A 20,037-nucleotide genomic window follows, 5' to 3' on the forward strand; every position below is an offset into this window, starting at 1 on the left:
CATGGGCTTGAAAAACGTATGAATATTTGCAAGATAATAGTTAACATCTGGTTTTAGACAATAAATAACATGTGGCTATTGTGAAATTGTCACCATTGCATTATTTGTGTTGCCTCACATGTGAATACATCCATTCATTCTAATAGCATGCTATATACCTTAACATCTGGGAATGTGTAAGAGTCATATTTCTGTGTACCCTACTATGTTGGCAATGAAGAGATAATGGCTGATAAAGCGAACAGCCAAAAGGTACAATTTAATAATAAATAAAATGTAATAAGCTTTTAAAAAAACTCCAAGTTTGCAAGAAAATATCTTGACAAGACTCTGAACTGCTGTCTTTAAAACTAATTAAAAAATGGCCCCAATCATGGGTAGAAGATGCAATTTAACCAAAACATTTTGCCAAAGCAGCGCAGCGACTCTAGCCACAAGCGTTGAGAGTGGAGCTAAAAGCCAACGTTTCTGTTTAGTGGGAAAAAAATGTAAATAAAAAAATAAATAACATTTAATTGAAACAATCAATGCGTTAAACAATGCTATATTCTAAAATGTGGAATGTTTTTAAGATTTTTCTACAATTACTGAAATCCTGAGTGTTGCGTGGTGCTGTAAGCATTTTGATGTATATTCACTAAGCCGGGATAACCCTGTGCCAGGATAACCGAGTTCAAACCAATTTACCAAAAGGGTTACAGCAGAGAAACCTTCTAAATAATATATTTTAATTGTAATAAACAGTACCTAATAATGACCCCACAATTTGTTACAAACAGTTACTAATATTTACCCCATCAATTTGTTTACTAGTTATGCCACTAAAGCAGGCCCTAGGCGTAGGCAAACTAGGCAAATGTCTAGGGGCACAAGCCGCTTCTTCTGATTAAAATGATATGTGACATGCCTATATTCTGTGTGTTGTATTTTGTATGCAGATACAGCCAGTCACACACAGAATATAAGCATGCCGCTTACTGTATAATTTTAATCAGCAGAAGCTGCTTGTGCATCCTAGTCACATTGCAATGCATTTTTATAAAAAAAGGCTCCCAATGTTAGCAGAGTTGCCAGCTGCCTCTGAACAGGCATCTCTTGCCGCATGGTGCATTGAGGCAAGATGTATGAGGACACATCTGTATCCAAGCAGAGACAGAGGTCACAGTGTTAGCGGCTGTGTGAGTGCTGTGTGTGAGTGGGTTGGTTGTGCAATAGTGTTCAGCATATGTGAGGCATTATGTGTATTAGGGCATTAATAAAGATTGGCATAATGTGTAGGGTACATTATGTTTATAAGGACATTAATAATGTGTGTCATGTGTAAGGGGCATTACTGTGCGGTATTATGTTTATAAATGCATTACTAATGTGTTTCATTATGTGTATAAGTGCACTAGTAATGTGCGGCATATATGTAAGGGTCATTATGTGTATAAGGACAGTAATAAAGGTTGGCATAATGTGTAAGGCGCATTATGTTTATAAGTACATTAATAATGTGTCATATGTGTAAGGGGCATTACTGTGTGGTACTATGTTTATGAATGCATTTCTCATGTGTGGCATTATGTGTATAGGGTGCTCTAATGTGTTCCATAACGTATAGAAAGGGCACTTCTGTGTAGTCTAATGGGAATAAAGAGCAATATGGTGTGATGTAAGGTGAATAAGGGGCACTACTGTGTGGTATTATGTTTATAAATGCATTACTAATGTGTGTCATTATGTGTATAAGTGCACTAGTAATGTGCGGCATATGTGTAAGGGACTTTATGTGTGTCATTATGTGTATAAGGGCATTAATAATGTGCAGCATATATTTAAGGGTAATTATGTGTATAAGGACATAAATAAAGGTTGGCATAATGTGTAAGGCAAATTATGTGTATAAGGACATTAATAATTTGCGTCATATGTGTAAGGGGCATTACTGTGCGGTATGGTGTTTATAAATGCATTACTAATGTGTGTCATTATGTGTATAAGTGCACTAATAATGTGCAACATATATGTAAGGGTCATTATGTGTATAAGGACATTAATAAAGGTTGGTATAATGTGTAAGGCGCATTATGTTTATAAGTACATTAATAATGTGTCATATGTGTAAGGGCCATTACTGTGTGGTATTATGTTTATAAATGCATTACTAATGTGTGTCATTATGTGTATAAGTGCACTAGTAATGGCGGCATATGTGTAAGGGACATTATGTGTGTCATTATGTGTATAAGGGCATTAATAATGTGCGGCATATATGTAAGCGTCATTATGTGTATAAGGACATTAATAAAGGTTGGCATAATGTGTAAGGCGCATTATGTTTATAAGGACATTAATAATGTGTGTCATGTGTAAGGGCCATTAGTGTATGGTATTATGTTTATAAATGCATTACTAATGTGTGTCATTATGTGTATAAGTGCACTAGTAATGTGCGGCATATGTGTAAGGGACTTTATGTGTGTCATTATGTGTATAAGGGCATTAATAATGTGCGGCATATATGTAAGGGTCATTATGTGTATAAGTACATTAAAAAAGGTTGGCATGGGGCGTGGCCTGGCTGCTGTGAAGAGTAGACGTGCTTCACCTCAGCTCCTGCAAATTCTACTTATAAAAGCACCTCAAAACCCTCCTGGCCGGTTCCTGCTGGCCCCAGGCGTCCCTCGGAGGCCACATATACCCTGCTGCGGTTGTTTGGGGGGTCCCGCGGAATCGGGGAGCACTTTTAAGTGCTCCCGCGGATTGCGGCCTTCCCCCCAGAGTGAAGCCGGGGCCTGGAGTTGAGAGGCGGCCCGGACTGGCCGCTAGAAGGAAAAGTCTTGCCACGGACTGATCCTCCTGCACCCATTGTGCCCCCACCCCGGTGGACGGAGAGTCGATCCCCGCCAAGCAGGTGAGACCGCTCCGTGATCGTGGGCTCCCTCGCTAGCCGCCGCGCTCACTGTTCCCCGGAGCTGCGGAGGCCGCCGGGCCGCTAGACGCGCCCTCCCTCCCTTACCTCTCCCGTCCTTCGAGTGACCTGGGACGCGGGGAGCCGTGCGGCCGGGTGAGCGCGCTGAATCCCGCCATCCTCCTGCTCCCCTGTGCTGCGGTGACGGGAGGCTTGCTGTTTGCAGCAGGACGGGTAGGCTGGGGCTGCCGGAGATTGGTGGGGCATAGTGGAGCCCGGTGACCACCTTGGGGGGAGGCCCTCTGCTAATACTGGGTCTCAGGGGCGCACGGAGGAGGCTGTACAGCAGTACAAAAAGGAGACACAATAGCATCGAGGGCTACCTGAGTGGTTCTTGCTTTAACCCCTCGGTGGCAACCCCTCACCAAACTAAAACACGGCCCAGCCTTTGCTTTCCACCTGTGCCAGGACAACACTACTGGTCCCTACCTCAGCGTGCACCGACACCATAACCCAGGTTGACTGCTCCCAGGGGACTGCGGAGCCACCAGTGGCCCCTGACACCACACGCCAGGCGCTGGAAGCCTCGTCCTGCTTCGCCCTGACCCCGGTGACACCGGCTCTTGTTCCTGGCGGGACCACACTGGCACCTGACCAGTATCGGAAAACCCTTTGCCTGGCCTACTTCAACGTTCAGGACTTACACCCCCTAGTCCGCATCGGCGGAGGGGTCCTTGACCGGGGGTCTCCCTACTACCTTGGAAGTGGAACCCTCATTGCCGAAAACCCCACCACGCCAGCCCTCTGCGCTATGATCGGCTAAAAGTGAGGCTGTGTGCAGTGTCACAGCTGACCCCCCTCTCCTGGCCTCTATTCTCATTGCCCTACATCTACATTTACATCTAATAAGGGACACGCTGCTGGTTTCACCCTTCTGCATGATGTACCATTGCTGGGACTGGAACTCCCTCCTGTGACAACTCCCGGAACTGCACCCCTCCCTCAGACTATCTTATTCCATAACGGGGAGATAGCGGAGACACCCCCTGCCCTGCTACTGTTGTGTAAAGTACACTTCTGCACACCTGAAAAGGAGCTGATCTTTGCGACTGACATCTCCCGGACAGGGGCGTACATCGCTACTTGAGCTGGAGCACTCATCCTGCCCGTCCGGCACTGAGATGTGATTTTTTCCGCTACAATGTCCTCCTAATACCTCCCCGCAACCATTTTAGCTAATACATACCTACACCGGGTCGCTATACTGCTAGATTGAAGACACCCGGACCACCCCAATACTACATTCGTCCAATTTCTGTGACAACAGAAGCCATGGCTCCGAAGAAGAATAAAGCTTCCAAAACGGTCAATCAAGTCGCCTTTTTCAAACCCTCTTCTTTCCGTAACAAACCACCAGAAGCTGAAACCCTCGGGGTGGGCCCTTCTCCTCAGTCCAAGCGGTCCTCTCTTTTGCCCTCTGAGCCTCCTCCCAGCGACGCATCTCCTTCAATGCGTCTCGAAGACGGTGAAGCCTTAACAATCGGCAGTATGAAGCTTTTGCTACATCAATTTAAGGATGACGTGACATCTGAGTTTAGAGCTATGCTGAAATCCTGCCAGAGCTCCATCGATGACCTGGGTGAGAGAACAAATCAATTGGAAACTAAGATGGGCGAGGTAGTCGGCTCACACAATTCGTTGATAGACTCCCATGATACCCTGGAGGGTGAAGTGAATTTCCTGCGCGATAAAGTAGCAGATTTGGAAGACCGCTCGCGCAGGAATAATCTGAAACTTAGAGGGGTCCCCGACTCGATCTCTAACAGTAGTCTCCACGATTATACTATGGAAATCTTCAAAAAACTGTTGCCTACTGCCAGCTCCTCAGATCTTTTGTTGGATCGAATTCATCGAATCCCTAAGGCTCGAGGTGCCCCAGAGGGATCGTCTAAAGATGTTCTGATGAGGGTACACTTCTATCATATAAAAGAATCTTTGCTGAAGGCGGCTAGACCATCCTCTGATACGTCGGAAGCATTGGGAAAGCTTCAACTATATAGGGACTTGTCGCAGTACACTGACACTCTCAATAAAAGACGCTCCTTCCAACCGGTTACTACTATTCTTCGAAAGACTGGTATCCTTTATAGATGGGGCTTCCCCACTCGCCTGCTGATCTCCAGAGACGGTTCTACCATGGCCGTCTCGTCGGCTGACGAGGGCCTGAAGCTCCTTCGTAAATGGAACCTGGGGGGAGATCCTGGGCCCAGTTCTCCTGACCGTCGACTTCAGCAGGACTGGTCGACGGTTGAGAAGTAATGATACACTGATCACATTCATTTGCCATGGGTGCCTTTACCGGGATTGAAGTCCCGGGTCTTGACAGTCAGCTGTAGAGTCGGTTACAATAGAGGTTTATGCCGGCTAATGCCACAGAAATGGTTATACTATGTTTGCCAATCATTGCATGATAGTAGACTTTAATGTATGAGCAGTACAGAATTAATTTGCTGTTTTTCTCCTACTAATTCTCAGTTTGATAATCTCATTGTGACAGTACTTATATAGCTGACTAGCGTTGTATGTCTTTGTGGCACTAAACCCTAAGGTTATGGGAATGATAGGCCGTGTGGGTGTATTTATACCAAGATATACAACACTCGTCTGTTAGGTTGCGGGGAGGTTGGCCACCAACCCCTCTATTTCATTGGGTGGGGCGCTGGATGTTTTGGCGCTTCACTGCGGCCCCATATCTATATGGGGTCTGTTTCCTTTCTTTTTCTCATAATTCTCTTTTGTCTACCCCAGTCTGTTTCCCCTATGTGTCTTGTCTTCCCCAGGGTTGTGTTCCTAGACGATGGACTCGGCGGTTGATGGCTCCAGTACTGCTCTGCCATGGTCAGGTTAGTCTCACTTAATGTTAAGGGATTAAATTCCCCACAGAAACGGAAACTAGCGCTGTCCTCCTTCTATAAAATGAAGGCAAATGTGGTTGCGGTTCAAGAAACCCACTTCAAAAAATTAGATCCCCCTAAATTTCAAGATAACCGTTTCCCTACTTGCTATATGGCTAATGGCCCCACAAAAAAGGCTGGAGTGGCGATACTTTTTTCTTCAAACTGCACTTTCACCTTAGAATCCCAAATAGCAGACCCTGAGGGTCGATATCTAATTTTGATAGGGTCACTGGAGAACATCAAGGTCACTCTAGTATCATGCTATGCCCCTAATACTGGTCAGCTCGCTTTCTGCAGGAAACTTTGTGCCCTGATACAGAAACATACTAAGGGGTCGGTTATGATTTTGGGGGATTTCAACCTAGTGGTCGACCCCCTATTAGACAGATCTGGTTCTACTGGAGATATTCGGTTGGGAAGTCGGAGGGCTCGGGTCGGGAGGCCTAGCCTTCGCCAGTTACTGGGGGAATTCGAACTATATGACACATGGAGAACTAAGCATCCCACAGAGAGGGATTATTCCTTCTACTCACACGTACACTGCACATACTCTAGGATAGACCTAGCTCTGACAAACAAAGAGATTCTGACGGCTATCAGGGAAATCAAAATATTGCCAATGACCTGGTCTGACCATTCCCCGGTACTGGTAGTATGGGAGTTGGAGACAGGTGGGATCCCCCCAGGGCCTTGGAGACTGGGGAGGTTCCTGCTCAATAATCCTGATGCCCTTAGCACCATTCGACAAGCTATACAAATATATCTTGACACAAATAAATCAGAAGATACTTCGACCTTTAACAACTGGTGCTCTTTTAAAGCGGTGATTCGAGGCATAGCCATCCAGACTGCTGCCAGACTTAAACGCACCCAACAGGCGGAACGTCTGTCTGCTGATAAGGAAGCTGCCAGACTGGAATCATTACATAAAGCGAACCCGCTTAATAAGACCACCCATAAACTTCTATTAGCCGCCCGGGAAAGAGTGAACACTTTTTCACTTAGGGAGGTGCAGCGAAATATTACTAGATTAAATCAGAGGTTCTATGCACTTGGTAATAAAGCGGGACGCCTTTTGGCTCGGAAGCTACAGTCTAAACGAGCTAGAACCAGGATACACTATGTCTGTTCTACGTCGGGATCTAGGGTATCTGACCCCTATGCTATAGCAAACACCTTTGCAGAGTATTACTCCCAGTTATATGACTTAAGGTCTGATCCGTCCACCCCCCAACCCAGAGAGGTTGATATTCAGTCGTTCTTGAAAGAAATATCCCTCCCAACGGTAGACTCCGCGACTAGCCTGTTCCTTAGCGCCCCCTGGACATTAGAAGAATTAGACACAGCTGTCTCTGGTCTCCCGAAGGACAAAACCCCTGGCCCTGATGGCTTCCCCTCCAATTTCTATAAAGTATATAAGAATGAATTGGCTCCCCTACTGCTGTCTGTCTTCAGCGAGGCATCGGATGTGGGAAAGTTTCCCAAAGAAATGCTGGAGGCACAGATAGTTGCCATTCCGAAACCTGGCAAACCTCCCACAGCAGTACAAAATTATCGACCTATAGCCTTGCTGAACACAGACGTTAAGCTCTTTGCAAAATTAATTGCCAACCGTCTTTCCCCTCTGCTCCCTTCCCTCATAGCGGCTGACCAGGTGGGCTTTATCCCGGGCAGACAAGCTCCGGACAACACCCGGAGGGTGTTTAATATTCTCGAACATTGTGATGCGCATAAAACACCCCATCTCATACTCTCTTTAGACGCCGAAAAGGCGTTTGATAGACTCCATTGGGGATATCTGAGAGCTGTTTTAGATAATTATCGGTTCGCCGGGAGGTTCTTAGACTCGGTTTTTGCTCTGTACTCTGCCCCCTCTGCAAGGGTGTTTGTTAACGGTTGTCTGTCAGGGACTTTTAATATCACCAATGGAACAAGACAGGGCTGTCCCCTGTCACCCCTTATATTTGCTTTAGCCATTGAGCCACTAGCTGAGATAATTAGGACTGAACCAAAGATTACCGGCCCAGAAATTGGGGGTTTAACCCACAAGATCAGTTTATTTGCTGACGACATCTTGCTCTGCTTAACCCACCCTGAAGCCTCATTGGCGGTGCTCCATGACGTGCTGAACCGATACTCTAATATTTCATATTATAAGTTGAATACTACCAAGACGGAGGCCCTACCACTTCACATATCACCACGTACGGTGACCCGACTTAAAGACCTATACCGTTATGCTTGGCAGGTCAGATCCATTAAGTACTTGGGTATTCACCTCTCCCTAGACAGAGACCTGTATGATTGTAATTATTTACCCCTTCTTAGCGCCTTTGGAAAATTAATAAAAGAATGGTCCCTTCATGAAATTTCTTGGCTAGGAAGAATTTCCGCGACCAAGATGATATTACTCCCTAAACTTCTTTATTTATTCCGAGCTATACCTCGGAACGTCCCCAGACCTCTCCTGGTGAAAGCTAATATGATTATTTCGCAGTATATATGGAAAGGGGCGAGGCCCCGCATAGCTAGACAGGTCCTGATGTTGCCTAAAAGGGTCGGGGGGGTGGCGTACCCCAACTTGGAAGCGTACCACTCCGCGTGCCTTCTCAGCCAGGCTCGAGATTGGTTCGACATGCACAGCCCCAAACCATGGGTCCTTATAGAAAGGTCCTTCTTGGGTTCGATCGACTTGAGAGATTTGTTTCTGCTCCCTGCCCAAAGTGTTCCTAAGCGACTAGACCCGGGGGAATCGGTTAGATGTACTCTGAAGCTCTGGCATAATGTTGCTGCGTCTGATCCGAAAATTGTATTGCCTGCGGCTGATTTAGAAATCAAGACTATTGCTAATCTCATACCCAACCTAGGATTGGACAATTGGATCCGTGCTGGGGTTGTGCATTTAGGAGACCTATACTCAGAGGGAGGGTTGGTGCCCTTTTCTAAGTTATTAAGTAACTCGGGTATCCCGAGACATGACTTCTTCAAATACTTGCAGATTCGACACTGACTGCAGTCTTGTGGGAAAGAGGTGGTGGCACCTGCCCCCCTCCCGGCCTCCCTCCGCCTCCGGCTGTCTTCCCCTGACCATAGGGGTGGGATATCAAAATGGTACCAGTATATAACCCTCCTCACTAAAAGGGGTAAGTTTCCTTCACAGCTGAAGTGGGAGAGGGATCTCTCCATTGTTCTGCGGGAGGAGGAGTGGGACTCCATCTCCTCGAGATGCTTCGGGATCTCGAGATGCCTGCAGCACTCTGAGATGTACTTCAAACTGTGCCAAAGGGCGTACTTTACTCCACAGCGACTTCATACCATTTGGCCTTCGACTTCCCGGTTATGCTGGAGGAGTTGCGGCCACGTGGGTAACATCCTACACGTTTTCTGGGAATGCCCTGTTTTGAGGGCGTTGTGGACTGAAGTGTTCTCTCTTCTCCGGGAAGTGTTGGGGTTTGAGGTCCCTATGACCCCTATGTTCGCTCTATTTCATTATTCCTCACCCGACCTTATGCGCTGTGATAGATATATTGCTGGCCATATTCTCATATCTACAAAGGCTGCAATTGGACAGCTTTGGAAAACACCAAATGTGCCCACACTTCACGCCATTGTTAACAGCACACATAAACACTATCTATTTGAAACGTCAGGAGGTTACGATACGCCCTCACCATCCTCGGTACTGAATTATTGGCTGAAGTGGAAAATATTCCGGGAACGGACAGGGCTTCCTATGGTTGTTGCCAATCCTATAGATTTGTCGCAGTTACACTCCCCACATTCAGAAGATGCCTGAGTAGTACTGCTACATTTAGTATAGATCACTTTTAATTAAGATTGATAATTGATCAGATGCGTTTGGAACGTTCCCATCACTGGAACCTATCCCGTGTCTCTGTTACCCCCTATGTGTCTCAATGTGGTGTCTCTCTTCTTGTTCTACTCTACCTTTTCTCTCTATGGGGTATATTTACTAAGATTCGTAATTTCCGAAAATAGGTCAAAGTTCAATCACGAATGACATCGGCAGTGTAAAACTGCAACTTTTTGAATTGATTACGACTAATTTACTAAGCTGTCGTATTCGTATTTTTCTTTGCTTCCGATGTCGATGTCATTCGTGTTTTTTTACCTAATTTGACGGCAGTGATTAGCAAAACACTGCCGTTTTTTTTTTACAATCAATCTCGGCCGGATCTGTGTGATCCGTGCTGGGGTTCGTATTTTTTTTTTTTTTTAAATTAAACAAAGTAAAATCCTAAAAAAAATTGCGTGGGGTCCCCCTCCTAAGCATAACCAGCCTCGGGCTCTTTGAGCCGATCCTGGTTGCAGAAATATGGGGAAAAAAATGACAGGGGTTCCCCCATATTTAAGCAACCAGCATCGGGCTCTGCGCCTGGTCCTGGTCCCAAAAATACGGGGGACAAAAAGAGTAGGGGTCCCCCGTATTTTTAAAACCAGCACCGGGCTCCACTAGCTGGACAGATAATGCCACAGCCGGGGGTCACTTTTATATAGCGCCCTGCGGCCGTGGCATCAAAAATCCAACTAGTCACCCCTGGCCGGGGTACCCTGGGGGAGTGGGGACCCCTTCAATCAAGGGGTCCCCCCCCCAGCCACCCAAGGGCCAGGGGTGAAGCCCGAGGCTGTCCCCCCCCATCCAATGGGCTGCGGATGGGAGGGCTGATAACCTTTGTTGTAAAATAAAAGATATTGTTTTTAGTAGCAGTACTACAAGTCCCAGCAAGCCTCCCCCGCATGCTGGTACTTGGAGAACCACAAGTACCAGCATGCGGCGGAAAAACGGGCCCGCTGGTACCTGTAGTACTACCACTAAAAAAATACCCAAAAAAACACAAGACACACACACCGTGAAAGTATAATTTTATTACATACATACACACATACATACATACTTACCTTATGTTCCCACGCAGGTCGGTCCTCTTCTCCAGTAGAATCCAAGGGGTACCTGTTGAAGAAATTCTACTCACCAGATCCAGTGGTCCAGGCTCCTCGGCAAATCCAGGGATAATCCACGTACTTGAATAAAACAAAAAAACGGTTGCCCGACCACGAACTGAAAGGTGACCCATGTTTGCACATGGGTCACCTTTCCACGAATGCCAGAAACCCACTTTGCCTTCTGGCTAAGTGGGTTTCTTCAGCCAATCAGGGAGTGCCACGTTGTAGCACTCTCCTGATCAGCTGTGTGCTCCTGTCCTCACTGACAGGCGGCACACGGCAGTGTTACAATGTAGCGCCTATGCGCTACATTGTAACCAATGATGGGAACTTTCTGCCCTGCGGTTGACCTAAAGTGACGTCACCGCAGGGCAGAAAGTTCCCATCATTGGTTACAATGTAGCGCATAGGCGCTACATTGTAACACTGCCGTGTGCCGCCTGTCAGTGAGGACAGGAGCACACAGCTGATCAGGAGAGTGCTACAACGTGGCACTCCCTGATTGGCTGAAGAAACCCACTTAGCCAGAAGGCAAAGTGGGTTTCTGGCATTCGTGGAAAGGTGACCCATGTGCAAACATGGGTCACCTTTCAGTTCGTGGTCGGGCAACCGTTTTTTTGTTTTATTCAAGTACGTGGATTATCCCTGGATTTGCCGAGGAGCCTGGACCACTGGATCTGGTGAGTAGAATTTCTTCAACAGGTACCCCTTGGATTCTACTGGAGAAGAGGACCGACCTGCGTGGGAACATAAGGTAAGTATGTATGTATGTGTGTATGTATGTAATAAAATTATACTTTCACGGTGTGTGTGTCTTGTGTTTTTTTGGGTATTTTTTTAGTGGTAGTACTACAGGTACCAGCGGGCCCGTTTTACCGCCGCATGCTGGTACTTGTGGTTCTCCAAGTACCAGCATGCGGGGGAGGCTTGCTGGGACTTGTAGTACTGCTACTAAAAACAATATCTTTTATTTTACAACAAAGGCTATCAGCCCTCCCATCCGCAGCCCATTGGATGGGGGGGGACAGCCTCGGGCTTCACCCCTGGCCCTTGGGTGGCTGGGGGGGGGGGGACCCCTTGATTGAAGGGGTCCCCACTCCCCCAGGGTACCCCGGCCAGGGGTGACTAGTTGGATTTTTGATGCCACGGCCGCAGGGCGCTATATAAAAGTGACCCCCGGCTGTGGCATTATCTGTCCAGCTAGTGGAGCCCGGTGCTGGTTTTAAAAATACGGGGGACCCCTACTCTTTTTGTCCCCCGTATTTTTGGGACCAGGACCAGGCGCAGAGCCCGATGCTGGTTGCTTAAATATGGGGGAACCCCTGTCATTTTTCCCCCCATATTTCTGCAACCAGGATCGGCTCAAAGAGCCCGAGGCTGGTTATGCTTAGGAGGGGGGACCCCACGCAATTTTTTTTAACAACAAAAAACACTTTCCCACCCCTTCCCATTGATATACATGCACGGATCTCATGGATCCCTGCATGCATCTCAAATCACGAATAAAAAAAGCAGGTCTGTTTTTTTTTAGGACTTTTTTGCGAATTGTAATTTTTCACGGCAGTGTTTTGTGTTTTTTTGCTTAGTAAATGACCGAGATTCGTATCTAAACAGGCGTAATTTGACCGATGGTGTATTCATTCGTAATTTTTTACCTGAACTAGCAAAAAATTACGAATGCCCTCATCACTGCCGTGATTAGTGTTTAGTAAATGACCGAGATTGACCGAGATGACACTTTGAAGAAAAAACGCAATCTCGGTCAAAATCGGGAGCTTAGTAAATATACCCCTATATGTTAGATTTTAGTTCTATATTTGTTTTCGGCCGGATTCGGCGGTACATGATTATGACATTATAGACATGGCTGCACTGTTAATGCATCGTAATATTTCTGCCTGATATTTTGTTCAGTCAACCCATGTTAATGTTGGAGTGTATGTGTGCTGCCGTGCCCGGCTGGGTATGTTACTGTTTAAAAAATAAATAAAAACTATTGATTAAAAAAAAAAAAAGGTTGGCATAATGTGTAAGGCACATTCATTAATAATGTGTGTCATGTGTAAGGGGCATTACTGTGCGTTATTATGTTTATAAATGCATTACTAATGTGTGTCATATGTGTGTCATATGTGTAAGGGGCATTACTGTGTGGTATTATGTTTATAAGGTAAAGTGGTACTGTGTGATGGAACGTGAATAAGTGACACTATCGCATGATAAAATGTGAATAAAGCTGCAGTACTGGTTAGGGCTGGCTGTGTATGCCACAGAGGCATGTATTGCCTCATGGCTCTTGAAGACATCATTTTTATCTGTTGGATAAACTTTAGTAAACTAGTCAAACTATAATTTTGTCATTTTCATAATATATCATTATATTTTTCATTGTACACACACTATAGCAAAAACAAAAACACATATTACACATGAAAATGTAAAAACACAGGCCCTCATTCCGAGTCGTTCGCTCGTTCTTTTTCATCGCATCGCAGTGAAAATCCGCTTAGTACGCATGCGCAATGTTCGCACTGCGACTGCGCCAAGTATCTTTGCTAAGAAGATAGTATTTTTACTCACGGCTTTTTCTTCGCACCGGCGATCGTAGTGTGATTGACAGGAAATGGGTGTTACTGGGCGGAAACACAGCGTTTTATGGGCGTGTGGATGGAAACGCTACCGTTTCCGGAAAAAACGCAGGAGTGGCCGGAGAAACGGGGGAGTGTCTGAGCGAACGCTGGGTGTGTTTATGACGTCAAACCAGGAACGACAAGCACTGAACTGATCGCACAGGCAGAGTAAGTGTGGAGCTACTCTAAAACTGCTAAGTAGTTTGTGATCGCAATATTGCGAATACTTCGGTCGCAATTTTAAGATGCTAAGATACACTCCCAGTAGGCGGCGGCTTAGCGTGTGCAACTCTGCTAAATTCGCCTTGCGAGCGATCAACTCGGAATGAGGGCCCATGTTTTAATCAAATTACACATTTTATAAAAAAAAACTGGCAATATACTATATACTTCAAAAATGTCTCATAATATATACAATAGATTTTTCATTGTACACACACAATAGCAAAAAACAAACACATACTAGACATGAAAATGTAAAAACAGTTTTGTTTTGCAGCACATGTATTTGTATGAACTAGAAAAAAATATATAGGGACAATGTTTTAATCAAATTACACGTTTTATCAAAAACTGGCAATATACTACATACTTCTAAAAAAAAAATTAACAAGTGGTTTCACACAATGAGAGCTTTATGGTTTCAATTTCATATATTGACATCTACACTCACAAAGATGGATACATTACTTCGCTAATTAGGTGTCCGTCTATTTTAAAATGCTCAGATAGCCTCAAGTCCTAACCCAGGAAACTGACCCCCTGACCCCATCAAAGTGTTTTCAAAGGGGGGCGTGTCAACCTGTCAAAATCAATTAAGTTTGATAGAAAGTTGCTCTATCCTTACTCGCAGAACTCTGTGAAAATGGCCGCTGGGCCATTTTCACAGAGTTTTAACACCGCCATGGACGTAGCTGTGGGACTCCTGAGGGGTGAGTATTCAGAAAATGGGTGCAGCGTGTGTGGTGGGGGCCCCCTCTGGACTCAGGGGCCCGGGTGCACCACACACACTGCACCCATTATAGAAACACCAGTGCTTCAGTGGCATCAGAAGGGGGGTGCAGCTCGCACCCAGGTGTAACCTTCAGAGGGGGTGACACCAAAATGCTGGCGTCTCCACAGTGACAGGAGATGGGTGCTGCAGTGTGACATTCTGCTACAGCACTCAGCTACTGTCATAAAGTAGAAGCCGACACTGCAGGCACAGTTCTCTGGGGGCAGCAAAGCATCTCTGGGGACCCTGGGCGGCCACAGGAGTGCCATCACTTTGATTTCCACCTAGGCCACGCCCCTTTAATTTAGGCCATGCCCACTTTTCAGCTGCTGGTGCCCGAGGTGTGCAATGGGGGTGACAGAGTGCACACAGGATGTCACCAGACCCAGTGACTCCTCTGGTGGGATTAGTATGAAGTACCCACAATCAAAGTCCAGACGGTCAAAATACCGACAATTGACCGATAGTCAATATACCGACAAGGTGAAAATACCGACATTTAAAATGTCGACAGGTCGAAGAGTCGACACAAGGTTTTCATTGGTTTTTAGTGTATATGTCGGCATAGGTCGACATTGACACCGTATAAGTGTAACGTGTCCCCTCGCATGGCTCGCAGTACTCGCCATGCTTCGGGCATGGTGGTTCGCTGCGCTCGGCGCACTATTATATTCCCCCTCCAGGTCCATTGGGATAGTGAAGTATGAACAAGTTGGTTTCGATGAAAAAATCATGAAAAACTCATGGCAACTTTTTGACCTGTCGACATTGTAAATGTCAGTATTTTGAACTTGTAAGTGTTTGAAATGTCGGTATTTTGACCGTCGGGAGTTTGATTGTAGGTAAATTGACTGCATCCCCCTCTGTCAACCTTTACAACATTTTCATACAGGAAGCTACAACTCAAATAGTTACTTTACATTTCTGTTGTAACAATTCATTAAAAACTAAATGTATAATCACAGAAATAAATGTGTGTATGAAAGAACTTACTGTACTTAAACTTGTCTATTCTCTGGGAATGGCCGGGAGGCTCCAGAAAATCGTGTGTTGCACCTGCAACCCCCCTCCCCTGGAAGGTGGCCAAGTCTTCCAGAGCTTGTCTCCACCACCCTCATTCACTGTCACTGGTCTGCACTACACTGCAGCTATCTGTGAGAGTGGGCGGTGCCTGCCGATGAAATAGATGCTGAAACATGTCATCATAGCCACGCCCCCTGCTGTACAGTACCAGTAATGTCTGCATTATACAGCGGGGGAGGGGGGAGGCTATGATGACGTAAACATACAGCAATGACCTACCGGCTGCCTCTATCACTGCATCACGACCCCACCCTTATGACAATCCACACACCCAGCATTGCCCACCACTGTGCCGACCTGGGGGGGCAACCATTAAGTTGGCAACTCTGAACTTACTGTAGACAGTTTCCGGAATGTCTCTCTTATCCCCTGTGGACATAAAAAAAATGCACAATGATAAAATGAGAACATTTAAAAAACAATAATGGGTTGTAAATGTAAAATAATCAGTACGGACAAAACATTACCCGGGCATTGTGCTGGGTACTGAAATTACAGATAAATGATGATACATTATGGGAAGCAATTATATAAAAGATTGACAAACAAAAAGCAGCTAAGAGTGAAAATGTGGCTGAATGAAACTGAATCTCCCGGACACTGTTGGACCATCTTCACTTTGGCCATCAGCCCCAACTATTCACAGAGATAGATCTGTCTGAGGTTGGCAATGGTCTCATCAGTACTAAAAATAAAGGTCATTCTATGTCTCCTAGATCTCTCTGTTATATTTGCCACAACTGACCATACAAAGCCAAAATCCCTAAGTTGTCCTATACTGGTTCTCATCCTTTTACGAGATTTTTTGTTAAGTGTTTGTTGATCTCTATCCATCTATCAATTGGAGACAATGAGGTTCAGTCCTTGGTCCTCTACTCTTCTCTATATACAGTATGCAAGGGCGGGATGTAATGAAGTGCGAGTTCGGCGGCCGTGTGGAATGCTGGCCGAACTGTGACTTATTTTAAAGGGGCAATCATGTACAAGGCATGGTTTAGCCTGGTAAATGATTGCCCCGTTAAAAAAATATCCAAGTTAGGCTGCCTCATGCATAAGTGTAAGCCTTGGCTCTAAGCTATCATTGGTTCATCACATACATTCTGTAACCATCATGTTACATACATATAATACACATTTCCAGAATATGCTCATGTCTCTCACAGAAAATACTGCAGATACCTGAATTCATGAAAAGACTACAGCAATACCCTCCTAACTGGTCTTCTCATAACTGCATTGGCTGCAGCAATACCCTCCTTACTGGTCTTCCACTAATAGCATTGGCTACAGCAATACCCTCCTTACTGGTCTTCCCCTAACTGCATTGGCTACAGCAATACACTCCTTACTGGTCTTCCACTAACAGGCTTGGCTACAGCAATACCCTCCTTACTGGTCTTCCCCTAACTGCACTGGCTACAGCAATACCCTCCTTACTGGTCTTCCCATAACTGCACTGGCTACAGCAATACCCTCCTTACTGGCCTTCCCCTAACTGCATTGGATACAGCAATTTACTGGTCTTCCCCTAACTACATTGGCTACAGCAATACCCTCCTTACTGGTCTTCCCATAACTGCATTGGCTACAGCAATACCCTCCTTACTGGTCTTCCCATAACTTCCCATAACTGCATTGTTTACAGCAATACCCTCCTTACAGGTCTTCTCCTTAACTACATTGGCTACAGCAAATCCCTCCTTACTGGTCTTCACCTAACAGCATTGGCTACAGCAATACCCTCCTTACTGGTCTTCTCCTAACTGCATTGGCTACAGCAATACCTTCCTTACTGGTCTTCCCCTAGCTGTGTTGGCTACAAGCAATACACTCCTTACTGGTCTTCTCCTAACTGCATTGGCTACAGCAATACCTTACTTCCTGGTATTCCCCTAAATGCATTGGCTAAAGCAATAGCCTCCATAATATTTTTGATAAAGAGGGCGCAGCAACGTCTTTTCTATTTGAAGAAATTAAAATCTGCTAGTGTGAGTAAAGGGACCTTGGTAAATTTTTATCGTAGTGTTGTGGAGAGTGTACTGACCTACGGGATTGTCGTATGGTTCGGAAATTGTACTGTTGCAGAACGAAAGGCCCTGGATCGGGTGGTTAGGACAGCAGGTAGAGCAATTGGTGTAAGGTTGCCTAGTATTTATGAGATATATGAAAAGAGGATCCTTAAGAAATCTATGGCCATTCTGGGGGACCCTAGTCATCCAAATTACCCAATCTTTTCAAGATTGCCATCAAAAAGACGCTTTAGGGCTGTCTACTCACGCACAAAGAGGCTGCATAATAGCTTCTTTCCGAGCGCAGTACGCATGCTAAATTGTTAAAATGTTTCAATCTTAGGCCTTGAAATGTAACTCGCTGCACGTTTATGATATGTGATATGGTTTTGCTTGATTTTTTTCGTTGACATCCCTTGGTGTTTGTTAATGACAATAAAGATATATATAATGGTCTTCCCCTAACTGCATTGGATACAGCAATACCCTCCTTACTGGTCTTCCGCTAACTGCATTGACTACAGCAATACCCTCATTACTGGTCTTCCTCTAACTGCACTGGCTATAGCAATACCCTTCTTACTGGTCTTCCCCTAACTGCATTGGCTACAGCATTACCCTCATTACTGTTCTTCCTCTAACTGCACTGGCTACAGCAATACCCTCCTTACTGGTCTTCCCCTAACTGCATTGGCTACAGCATTACCCTCATTACTGGTCTTCCTCTAACTGCACTGGCTACAGCAATACCCTCCTTACTGGTCTTCCCCTAACTGCATTGGCTACAGCATTACCCTCCTTACTGGTCTTCCTCTAACTGCACTGGCTACAGCAATACCCTTCTTACTGGTCTTCCCCTAACTGCATTGGCTACAGCATTACCCTCATTACTGTTCTTCCTCTAACTGCACTGGCTACAGCAATACCCTCCTTACTGGTCTTCCCCTAACTGCATTGGCTACAGCATTACCCTCATTACTGGTCTTCCTCTAACTGCACTGGCTACAGCAATACCCTCCTCACTGGTCTTCCTCTAACTGCACTGGCTACAGCAATACCCTCCTCGCTGGTCTACCTCTAACTGCACTGGCTACAGCAATACCCTACTTACTGGTCTTCCCCTAACTGCATTGGCTACAGCAATACCCTTCAAACTGGTCTTCCCCTAACTGCATTGGCTACAGCAATACCCTACTTCCTGGTCTTCCCCTAACTGCATTGGCTAAAGCAAAAAAATCCTTAATGGTCTTCCCCGAACTGCATTGGATAAAGCAATACCCTCCTAACTGGTCTTCTCTTAACTGCATTGGCTACAGCAAAACCCTCCTTACTGGTCTTCCACTAACAGCATTGGCTACAGCAATACCCTCCTTACTGGTCTTCCCCTAACTGCACTGGCTACAGCAATACCCTCCTTACTGGTCTTCCCCTAACTGCACTGGCTACAGCAATACCCTCCTTATTGGCCTTCCCCTAACTGCATTGGATACAGCAATTTACTGGTCTTCCCCTAACTACATTGGCTACAGCAATACCCTTCTTCATGGTCTTCCATTAACTGCATTGGCTACAGCAATACCCTCCTTACTGGTCTTCCCATAACTGCATTGTTTACAGCAATACCCTCCTTACTGGTCTTCTCCTTAACTGCATTGGCTACAGCAACTCCCTCCTTACTGGTCTTCACCTAACAGCATTGGCTACAGCAATACCCTCCTTACTGGTCTTCTCCAAACTGCATTGGCTACAGCAATACCCTCCTTACTGGTCTTCTCCTATCTGCATTGGCTACAGCAATACCCTCCTTACTGGTCTTCCCGTAGCTGCGTTGGCTACAAGCAATACACTCCTTACTGGTCTTCTCCTAACTGCATTGGCTACAGCAATACCTTACTTCCTGGTATTCCCCTAAATGCATTGGCTAAAGCAATAGCCTCCATACTGGTCTTCCCCTAACTGCATTGGCTACAGCAATACCCTCCTTACTGGTCTTCCGCTAACTGCATTGGCTACAGCAATACCCTCCTTACTGGTCTTCCTCTAGCTGCATTGGCTACAGCAATACAATCCTTACTGGTCATCACAGAACTGTACTGGCTACAGCAATACCCTCCTTACTGTTCTTCTCATAACTGCACTGGTTACAGCAATACCCTCCTTACTGGTATTCCTCTAACTGCATTGGCTAAAGCAATACTTTCCCTACTGGACTTTCCATAACTGCATTGGCTTCAGCAATACCCTCCTTACTGGTTTTCTCCTAACTGCATTGGCTACAGCAATACCCTTCAAACTGGTCTTTCCCTAACTGCATTGGCTACAGCAATACCCTCCTTACTGGTCATCCCCTAACTACATTGGCTACATCAATACCCTCCTTACTGGTCTTCCCCTAACTGCATTTCCTACAGCTGTATCCTTCGTAATGGTCTTCCCCTAACTGCATGGCTACAGCAATACCCTCCTTAGTGGTCTCCCCCTAACTGCATTGGCTACAGCAATA

General features: G+C 45.7%; 1 protein-coding gene across 2 annotated transcripts in view; it reads right to left on the reverse strand.

Annotated features, from left to right (window-relative positions):
* The window catches only part of LOC134948168 (ficolin-2-like), a 625,934-nt gene that overhangs the window by 24,371 nt on the left and 581,526 nt on the right, over positions 1 to 20,037 (reverse strand). Inside the window, exon 9 of one of the 2 annotated variants that reach the window (XM_063935996.1) lies at positions 15,862 to 15,894. The exons of the other annotated variant lie outside the window; for it this stretch is intronic. Within the exon in view, the coding sequence (XP_063792066.1) occupies positions 15,862 to 15,894 (33 nt within the window). The remainder of the gene's footprint in view (positions 1 to 15,861; positions 15,895 to 20,037) is intronic. 2 annotated transcript variants of the gene reach the window in all.

The sequence above is a fragment of the Pseudophryne corroboree genome, chromosome 8 (genome assembly GCF_028390025.1).
Source record: "Pseudophryne corroboree isolate aPseCor3 chromosome 8, aPseCor3.hap2, whole genome shotgun sequence".
Lineage (NCBI taxonomy): Eukaryota > Metazoa > Chordata > Amphibia > Anura > Myobatrachidae > Pseudophryne > Pseudophryne corroboree.